This window comes from Bidens hawaiensis, unplaced genomic scaffold, assembly GCF_021521415.1.
Source record: "Bidens hawaiensis isolate Kalapana, Puna unplaced genomic scaffold, B.hawaiensis_p1.1 tig00021498_1, whole genome shotgun sequence".
Lineage (NCBI taxonomy): Eukaryota > Viridiplantae > Streptophyta > Magnoliopsida > Asterales > Asteraceae > Bidens > Bidens hawaiensis.
In genome coordinates this window covers 431,448-441,782 of record NW_027493335.1, presented here as the reverse complement: position 1 = coordinate 441,782, position 10,335 = coordinate 431,448, and the positions used below count along the sequence as shown (strand labels likewise).

The 10,335-nt window shown below is 35.3% G+C and overlaps 3 protein-coding genes across 3 annotated transcripts; 1 reads left to right on the top strand and 2 right to left on the bottom strand.

Moving 5' to 3' along the window:
* Nucleotides 1-1,059: 1,059 nt before the first annotated feature.
* On the bottom strand, nucleotides 1,060-3,887 carry LOC143563568 (uncharacterized). Its single transcript, XM_077051079.1, has 3 exons — nucleotides 3,789-3,887; nucleotides 1,439-3,377; nucleotides 1,060-1,349 (listed from the first exon to the last, which is right to left on the bottom strand). Exons 2-3 carry the CDS (start codon nucleotides 2,457-2,459, stop codon nucleotides 1,060-1,062), a joined length of 1,311 nt encoding a protein of 436 aa, XP_076907194.1. The 5' UTR covers nucleotides 2,460-3,377; nucleotides 3,789-3,887.
* On the bottom strand, nucleotides 2,605-3,003 carry LOC143563567 (uncharacterized). Its single transcript, XM_077051078.1, has one exon. It carries the CDS (start codon nucleotides 3,001-3,003, stop codon nucleotides 2,605-2,607), a length of 399 nt encoding a protein of 132 aa, XP_076907193.1.
* Nucleotides 3,888-6,793: 2,906 nt separating the features above from the next.
* Nucleotides 6,794-7,225, top strand: LOC143563566 (putative mitochondrial protein AtMg00820). The gene has a single exon (XM_077051076.1). It carries the CDS (start codon nucleotides 6,794-6,796, stop codon nucleotides 7,223-7,225), a length of 432 nt encoding a protein of 143 aa, XP_076907191.1.
* Nucleotides 7,226-10,335: the final 3,110 nt, after the last annotated feature.

The following is a 10,335-nucleotide window of genomic DNA, read 5'->3' as shown; positions in this document are numbered from 1 at the left end:
AGTGGAATGACGGTGCATGGTGGTGGTGAAGGGGTTGTGGTGATGAGGGTGGATTTGGTAGGCAGGGTTAAGTTTAAGTCTATTGCACAATGGAAAAGAACAGTAAAGGTAGGCGTTGACGTGACAGTTGATGAGTACACCGGGGGAAAAGTTGTGAAGAGTGGCATACACATGGTGAAGTCCCGTGCAGCTCCGGTGGCAGAGGTGGTGTTTTGGATCTATTCTCCGGTGGCATTGTTGCTTGTGTTTGTTAGTCTCTTGAATTTGAGGTTCCTTTGAGATGTGGCCGGTTAGGTTAATTCTTTTTGTTACATATAGCAAACATTAATGGCCATAAGTCATAACATGGGGCCTTTTGTTTTTGTGAATTTTTATTTGAGAGTTTGACATGTTAGTGTATTAACATTAATTGCAAACCAAATTTTAAGATGGACCCAACTTTCCTTTTTCTAGTGAAAAATTTATTTAAAACTGTCAAACTAGCAATAATCTAGAAACAACCAAAAAAATATGAAGTACATATAAGCAAGAGCGAAACTAAAATCGAAATTTACACCATCTTCCAAAACTAAGACAAGATATTTGCTCATTGCCGTGAAACTTTTTTTATACGAATATGTTTGCTTCTGTGTCAGGTATTACCTAATACCTATTGGCAGGGCCGTCCCCGAGAGCTCAATGGTTTTCGTGGGCCTTGCACGAGTTATATAACCGGGCCCCAAAAAATTTAACGCAAATATTTATATATCAAAATAAAGCGTTAAGTTGTTAAATGTAATAACGATAAACAAAACAATACAAACGTAGCAAAATGACATACTTTTTAAAGTTACTTGATTACACGAATCTTGAGGCTTGCCTAGCATTTTTTTGAGCAAATGTCTCGATCAACTTGCTATAATCCATACTCTCTAGCATCTTGCTCTCAATAGCTAACAATGCCAATCCATTGAGTCTTTCTTGGAACATTGTAGATCGTAAGTAGGACTTTAACAACTTTAATTTTGAAAAACTTCTTTCCGCGGATGCGACCGTCACTGGAATCGTCAACAAGACTCTCTATGCAACTAATGCATTCGGATAATGATCGGCCTTCTTAAGAAAGTTTAACGCATCAATAGGGGTGATAATATCATCAGGTAGATACATGTCCATCAGTTTCAACTCCATATAAAGTTCCTTAGCATCAATATCGGATGCTTCTCCATACTTCAATGCATCTTGAAGAAGAATACAACACGACATAAGATCTTTGTCTTCTAGTTCCTTCAACTTTTTAGGAAACAAAAAACCAAAAAGTTTTTTGTACTCGTTGTATTGTTCAAATCTTGATTCTAGAGAAGCAATTGCTTGATCAACAACAAATAAGAAGTAATTGACTTTGAAATCCTCCTCGGCTGAAAATAAAACTTCTTGTTCACTTGAAGTCTCGCCAAACTGTTTTTTCCTAAGATAGGCCACCTTTGAGGGAAAACTGAATCAACACCCATTTCAATAGCAATTTCCTTAGCTACTTCAATTGCCTCTGATAACCCCACTTCTCTATATTCCTTAAAAAAGTTAATCAAATTTTTCACTTCTTTAATAGAAACATTGAGAACCATTTCTTTAGATTGCAACTTTTTGCTCACCACCTTAACTGTGTTTAGTATTTGATACCAAATGACAATTGCTACCAAAAACCCAAAATCACCAATTTCTTTTCTTGCTAGTGTGTCGGCTTCACTATGAATTTTAAAATCACCATCTTTTTCTGCAAGTTCAAGCAAAGCTTCTCTTATATCTGAAAGTTGGAATCTAATAGCCTTAACACTATCAACACGACTTTCCCAACGAGTGGCGGACATCGATTCAGGAGTCAATCCCTTAATATTGTCTTTCAATATTTTCCACCTCTTAGTAGAACTGGCAAAGATATTATAAATTCGTTGTATAAGTCCAAAAAAACCTCTAGCTTTAGTGCAAGTAGTAGCCATGTCAGATAGTGCAAGATTAAGAATATGGCAACCGCATGGAGTGTAAAAAGCTCTAGGATTTATATCTAAAAATCTCCTTTGAACTCCTTGATGTTTTCCTCTCATGTTTGACCCATTGTCATAACCTTGACCGCGCATATCATCAATATCAAGACCAAGAGCCTTTAATTCCTCATGTGTAATATCAAATATTCCTTTACTGGTGGTATCATCAACAATCAAAAAACCTAAAAAAGATTCCTCAACTGTAACAAAACTAGAGTTGAAATCGACATACCTCACTAGTAAAGACATTTGTTCTTGGTGACTTGTATCCGGGGTGTAATCAAGTATGATGGAGTAATACTTTGCTTGTTTTATCTTCTTGATGATTTCGGATTTAAGTTGTTGAGCTAGTAACAAGATTAACTCATTTTGGATACCGTGACCAAGATAATGCACGTGAAGTTCATCACTTGTGATACGTCGCACGTGTTCTTTCATAATCAGATCACTCTTCTACCTTCTCAACCAATCCCAAAAAATTTCCATTATCTTCTTCATATAACTTCTCATTTGTCCCACGGAATACCAAAGTTTTTTTACCAAGAAATTTCACGAATGCAATAATTCTCAAAAGGACCTGTCTCTAATAATCGCATTCTTTCTTAAAGTGCTCGTATGCCACTTTATTAATTGTTTCATTGACTTTTAACCTTTGACGCACTTCAAACCAACTAGCCATATTCTTCAAATGTTCTAAGCTAACTTCATGTTCTTTAAGGCTAGTGGTAGAATGTTGCCAATCTCTATAACCTTCACTATCCAATCGACCTTTTGGAAGCCCTTTTCTTAATAGCTTACAACAAAAACAAAAGACTTTGTCAAGCTCTTTTGAATACACTAACCACTCTCTATCACAATTCTCCTTATTTGATAAAGTTCTAGTATATAAAGTGGCATGAAATCGTCTTCCAAGTTTATCCTTGGGACCCTTATCAATGGTCAAATCTCGTTTTGGACCTTTCTCTACCAAAACATTGATCATGTTAGGATTAAGTCCATCCCAATTTCAAGGATCAAAAATATCAATTTGATCCTCCCCATCCTTTTCAACATTAACACCAACATCATCTTCTTCAACATTAGTACCAACATCATCATTTTCAACATTTGCACCAACAACATCTTCTTCAACATTAGTACCAACATCATCCTTTTCAACATTAGCACCAACAACATCTTCTTCAACATTAGCTTCATCAACATTGGCATTGACATTAGATTCATCAACTTTAGAACCTTGAGGTTGTTTTGGTAAATACTTAAACATATCCATGGCTTGAGACTTTCTTATGGCTTCATCTATTTTTCTCTTTTTTCCTTTTTGATATCCGGATAAGTGTTTAGGAGGCATAACTTCTGCAAAATATACAAAACTGTTAATATACCAACACAAGGTAACACTCGTTTCTAAATTAACAATTTTACATGATCTACAAAATTGTTAATATACCACAAAATTATATTTGTAAAGCAAGAATTAAAAATCTAACATGATAATTTTTTATCATCCTCAATACACCACTCAATTTGTAAAGCAAGAATTAAAAAATCTTACATACACTACTGTTACGAATTTTATAACAATACCTCAATTTATTTTTCTACAATGATTATTTCTATAATACATACCTTAATCAATTGTCAAACTTAATTAAAGAAATCACAAAGTTGCTTCAATTTCAACTAAGAAAAAAAAACCCTGTTCAGAACCAAAACCTAGTTTGGAAGCCAAATTAAAGATATTATCAAATAATCAACGATTAATACCTGTTTTAATGTCGTGAATCCTTAAACTTGGTCTTGTTGTTTCGTGAATCCTTGTAACACTCAGAATCAGTGATTACAGAAACCCCTCGGCCCTTGTTGTTGCTCCCTGCCGTTCATAATATGAAGCGATGTTGCTGCCTACGTATTATTATTATTAATTTGAATAAAATTGGCCACTTAGGAATTGGGCTGCTGGACTAATATTAGATGTGGAAAAAAATGGGCCCCTCTTGGGTTTGGGCCCTGTGCGGCTGCCTAGCCTGCACAGGCCCAAATCCGGCCCTGCCTATTGGATCATATCCACGTATGCATGGAAGAGCAATTATGTTTCTGTTTGGTTTTTGCTTAAAATAAGTGAGTCATGCGGACTCCAACTTCTAGTCTTTAGTTTGTTTCATTCTTCCTTTATATTCTGCTAGTTCCTATTTTCTAGTTGTTAGTTGCTTATGAATGTTGTAGTCTTTTGGCTATTTAAAGCCGGTTAAGTTTATTGAAGAGGTATGCACTAAAATACTTTGTGTTCTATTTATTCACTTGACAATTCAAGTGGTATTAGAGCGCAAGACGATCGTCGGTGTTATCAGAAGACTGTTTAGCGATGGCTGAAGAAGGAGGAAGCAGTTTCCAGGCAACTCATGTTCCAAGGTTTGATGGAGATTACGATCATTGGAGTATGGTCATGAAGAATCTCATTCAATCCAAAGAGTGTTGGAGTGTCGTGAACGATGGGTATGCTGAGATTAAACCCGGAGAGCAAGCCACTGCTACACAAAGAAAGAACTATGAAGAAAATAAGTTGAAAGATCTGAAAGTATTGAATTATCTTTTCCAGTCAATTGATAAATCAATACTAAAGACAATTACCCTAAAGGAGACCTCTAAACAAGTGTGGGATGCCATGAAGATAAAGTACCAAGGAAGTGCCCAGGTGAAGAGGGCACAATTACAATGACTTCGGAGAAGCTTCGAAGTGCTCGAGATGAAGACATGTGAGAGCGTGACTGACTATCTTGGAAGGGTAATGGTTATTGCCAACGAGATGCGATGTGATGACGGATGTTACTATTGTTGAGAAGGTTCTAAGGACACTCACTGAAAACTTTAATTTAATTGTGTGTTCTATTGAAGAATCGAAGGATCTAGATGAGATGTCAGTAGATGTGCTGCAGAGTTCTCTCCTTGTTCATGAACACAAGTTGATGAAGAGATCAACAGAAGAACAAGCACTGAAAGTTGAACAAGAAGCTTCAGGAGGCAGGGGTCGTGGAAGAGGAAGATCTTCATTTGGTAGAGGAAGGGATAGAGGCTCGTTTGATAAGAATACAGTGGAATGCTATAGATGCCACAAGTTTGGGCACTTCCAATACGAGTGTCCATCGGAAGAAAATGCTGTAAATTATGCAGAATTTGATGAGAATGAAGAACTAAACTCAGGAAGAGAAAGTGTTGATGGTTGAGTTGGAATCCGCAAGAGATGGGAAAGAAAGAATTTGGTTTCTTGATTCAGCTTGCTCAAACCACATGACCGGAATAAGTCATGGTTTGCAAAGTTGGATAGTTTTTCTCACTCTGTGAAGCTAGGGAATGATAAGAGACTGGAAGTACGGGGTATTGGAGATGTAAGGCTACAGGTTGACGGTACATGTCAACTGATCAGCAAAGTTTATTATGCTCATCCCGAGTTGACATCAAACCTTCTAAGCGTGGGGCAGCTTCAAGAGAAAGGGGTTAGCTTTCTATTTCAAAGGGGCAAAGCAAAAGTGTATCATCCGACAAGGGGGCTGTTTATGACATCCGTAATGACAAAGAATAAGATGTTTCCAATCTTTGTTAAGATGGGTGAGTTGGCTTATTGCTTGCAAGCTACCACGGGGGGAGACTTATGGCATAGGAGATTTGCCCATGTGAATCATAAAGCTTTGAGAACCATGCAATTCAATTAGCATGGTTGAAGGGATGTCAAAGGTGGCTCAGAAAACTAGAGTTTGTGAAGTTTGTTCTCTTGGAAAGCAAGAGCGTGTGGAGATACCAAAGAAGAGCAAGTGGCATGCTTCAGAAAGGTTAAAGCTGGTGCATACTGACATTTGTGGGCCCGTCAAGCCTATCTCCTTAAGCAGTAAGAGGCATGTGTTGGTCTTTGTTGATGATTTTAGTAGAAAAACGTGGGTATACGTATTGGGGGCAAAAGGAGAAGCTTTTGAGTGGTTTAGAAAATTTAAAGTAGAGGTTGAGAAGGAAACTAGGAATAATATTAAATGTCTAAGAAGTTATAGAGGGGGGAGTTCACCTCCCAAGAGTTCAAAAGCTTTTGTGAAGAAGAATGGATCAAAAGACAACTAACGGCTGCCTATACACCCCAACAAAATGGGGTGGCTGAAAGGTGTAATCGAACACTCATGAAATGGTTAGTTGTCTCTTATCCGAAAAGGAGATGCCTAAGCATTTCTGGGCAGAAGCCGTAGCTTGGGCATGTCATGTTTTAAATAGATGCATAAGTAGAAGCCTAGATAAAAAGTTCCCTGAAGAATTGTGGACAGGGAGAAAACCAAGTGTAAATTACTTTAAGGTTTTTTGCTGTGTTGGATATGTTCATGTTCCAAAGCAGTTGAGAACCAAATTGGATGACAAGAGTCATAAATGCATACTTCTTGGGATGAGTACTGAATCAAAGGCCTTTAGGCTGTATGATCTTAACACCAAGAAGATAGTCATTAGTCGTGATGTGACATTTGATGAAGAAGGAAAATGGGATTGGAATTTGGGAAAGGAAGATCAGGAACAACTGGTTATTGAAGAAGAAGAAGAAGAAGAAGAAGAAGAAGAAGAAGAAGAAGAAGAAGAAGAAGAAGAAGAAGAAGAAGAAGAAGAAGAAGAAGAAATGGGAGAGACCTCTGAATCATTTTCAATAAATGATGATGAGGAAAATGAAGATGTTGAAAGAACCCCTAATGAAACAGTATCTCAAAATGAAGAACAGGAGGGAGAAGAGGTAAGTGAAAGTGAAAATGACGGTTTTTGCCCCTGATGTTCGTTCGGGCATAATCAGGAGGGCACCAAGTTGGATGAATGATTATCATACCAACTATGCAGAGGATGATTTGATGATGATGTTCAGTGCAATTGAAGATCCAATGAATTATGAAGAGGCTTCAAAGGAAGAAAAATGGGTAAAAGCAATGAAAGTTGAAATAGAAGCAATAGAGAAAACTAACACTTGGGAGCTGGTAAGTATTAGGCCTGATGTGAAGCCAATTGGGGTTAAATGGGTGTTCAAGACAAAGTTAAACGAGAAGGGAGAAGTTCAAAAATATAAGGCAAGATTGGTTGTGAAGGGGTATGCTCAAAAGGATGGGGTCGATTATGGTGAGGTCTTTGCACCGGTGTCTGGATGGGACACCATTAGAATGTTTCTTGCTGTAGCTGCCAAACGAAACTAGATTGTTTATCAACTGGACGTGAAAAGTGCATTCTTGCATGGAGATTTGAAGGAAACTGTGGACGTTAATCAAACTGAAGGGTTTATGAAGAAAGGAGAGGAAGAAAAGGTGTACAAGTTAAAGAAAGCTTGTATGGGTTGAAGCAGGCTTCATAAAATTGAAGCATATTTCAAGAAAGAAGGATTCAAAAGAAGTAGTTATGATCATACTTTATTCATAAAAGGAACAACTAATAAAACTTTAATGGTGAGTTTGTATGTACATGATTTATTATATGCAGGAAGTGACGAGGCAATATGCAGTGAGTTTAAAGAGTCCATGAAGAAGGATTTAATAATGGATCCTAAGGTACATTATTGGTACTTACAATTTTGGTTTAAAGTATGATAAGTTTAAAAAGGATGGGTTGATGGTGTACACGGACAACAACTATGCAAGAGACAATGATGATAGGAAAAGTACTTCAGGATATATGTTTATATAGTAGTGTTGCAGTGTGTTGGTGTTCGAGAAAGCTATAAATAGTTATTTTATCCACTATCGAGGCTGAATATGTTGCAGCAAGTTTGTGTGCTTGTCACTATGTGTGGATGAAAGGATTGCTTTAAGAAATGGGAGAAGCTACAGGTATATCTACTATTAAATTATCAAATTAAGAATCCAGTTATGCATAGAAGAACAAAGCACGTAGATATCCGCTATCATTATTTAAGAGAACTGGTTGAGAAAGAGGTGGTTCAACTGGAGTTCTGTGGTACAAAGCAACAAATAGCAGATGGTATGACGATGCCCGTTAAGGAAGAAACGTTTAAAAAGATCCGGGAAGCTATGGGTGTTTGCATGATTAAACAAGACTAGTGAAGATATCTTGATTAAGGGGAGGATTTATTGGATCATATCCACGTATGCATGGAAGAGCAGTTATGTTTCTGTTTGGTTTTTGCTTAAAATAAGCGAGTCATGTGGACTCCAACGTCTAGTCTTTAGTTTGTTTCAGTCTTCCTTTATTTTCTGTTAGTTCCTATTTTCTAGTTGTTAGTTGCTAATTATGAACGTTGTAGTCTTTTGGCTATTTAAAGCCGGTTAAGTTTATTGAAGAGGTATGCACTAAAATACTTTGTGTTCCATTTTCTCACTTGACACTTCAATACCGTACTTGTCTAATTTTCTTGTCTGAAATATAAAAAGTCTCATACTTGTCTGAAATATTTCAAATTTCATGTTTATCCATCAGGTTCGAGTTCATTTATTAACACTAAATGAAAATGTGAAATTTTATAGTTGTATTAACATGTTCAATTTCAATAGAAATGCATTTGAAGCTTGTTAACTTGGCCACTCTAGTAATAACTGATAACCACGCAAGGATCAGGCGGGCCTATATGGGCTAATGAGCTATGGGTTATGGTGTAGACGTATTCGTTAAGAAATGAGCTCCACTACTGCCCTAGTTAACCCATTTGTAAATGTGAGTAGATAAATAACAATTAATTCTCAAGTGTGTAGCAAACAACACAATTAACCAAAACTTGATTTGAGATATAAAATTAACCAAAACTTTTGGGAATTATTAAATTCTAAAAGATGTTGACAAAATCAAGTTGAGAAAAGTTTTCGAATACAAGAAACGTCACAGAATTTTTATTTTTTTATTTTTGGATATCTAATGAAAATTGGTTGTATAAGAAAGTTAAAAACGGAATGCATTACAAATTGTGCTAAGTATCTAACCAATTGGCCATAGAAGGATCAACCAACTATTCACGGTGACGATGCCGGAACCACATCAACGTAGTGACAATCAACGTGACCAACCCATCGACATTGTAGATGGCATAAAAGAACACGCCAATATAAGTGAGTGCGAGCATGGCAAATTTAGAGTGAAATAAGCGGTGTGACTTAAATTTTGTAAAGTTTCCACCGTAGTTGTTACTTCATATATATATAATGTTACTTGTTTCTACTCGTTTTTGTTCTCCGGCTCTTTGCTAGATGTGTTGTTTATTTGTTTTGATAATAATCAATTGTTCTGAAAACTTGAATTATAATAATTTATGTTTTTAACCCCACATTATCCAATGTTTTTGATTGGCATGAGCTACTTAGACTATCTTCAACAGTTTTTGTTTCGAATCAATCACATCAGCTTTCTTAAAAACCATCTTTTTATTACTCAACAATACATATTCTCACCATCTTTACATTTTCACGTTATTACTTACTTTTATATTTGTTTTAAACAAGAATTTCACAATACTATAAGTAATTTTAATTTTTATTCAAATAAATAGCAATATAATAAAATGGATGACTTTATATATAATCAAGATATGAACATACTTTTTGCGCGCTCGCATATGGACCCGAAGAAACTAGCGATTCACGAGAAATTATGTGACAAAATAATGGCGAAACACGGGTTGGATGAAGTAGATTTGGATAAGTACGACTTCTTGTAATGTTTTTTTTTTTTGCTAGGACATCTTGTAACGTTTTTTTTTCTATGACTTTTTTTAATGTCTAGGACTTCTTGTAACAATTTTTTCTTCTAGGACTTCTTTTAATGTTTTTCTTGTTCGAATTAAGCGTTGTAAAATAGATAATAAAATCGTTAAAAAGTAGTTGTTAAAGAATTTAACTATAAAAATATATGTATACTATTTTAATATATTTTATAAATATAAATATGTATATATATATATATATATATTTATATACATATATGATCAAGATCATGTGAGAACCATTTAAAATTTGAGAACTATGAGAATTATTTTGAACCACAAAAAACTTAAAAATAAAAAAAATCATAAAACAAAAAAAAACACAAAAATGAAAAAAAGTAAAAAAACCAATCTTCTTATTAATCATCCGGTTTCATAAAAACGTCTCGGTTTAGCTAAATTATACATATATGTATAATATGTACATATATGTTTTTTACACATATGTACAATTTAAGGTAAATGATGATGTATATATGTGTACATTACGTAACTAAAGATTAAATGAAATTATACACATGTGTATAATACGAAGTTGTTTTTTATTTTTATTTTTTTTAAACCGGAACGAAATATAAGATTTTTGTTTTTTTTTACTTTTTA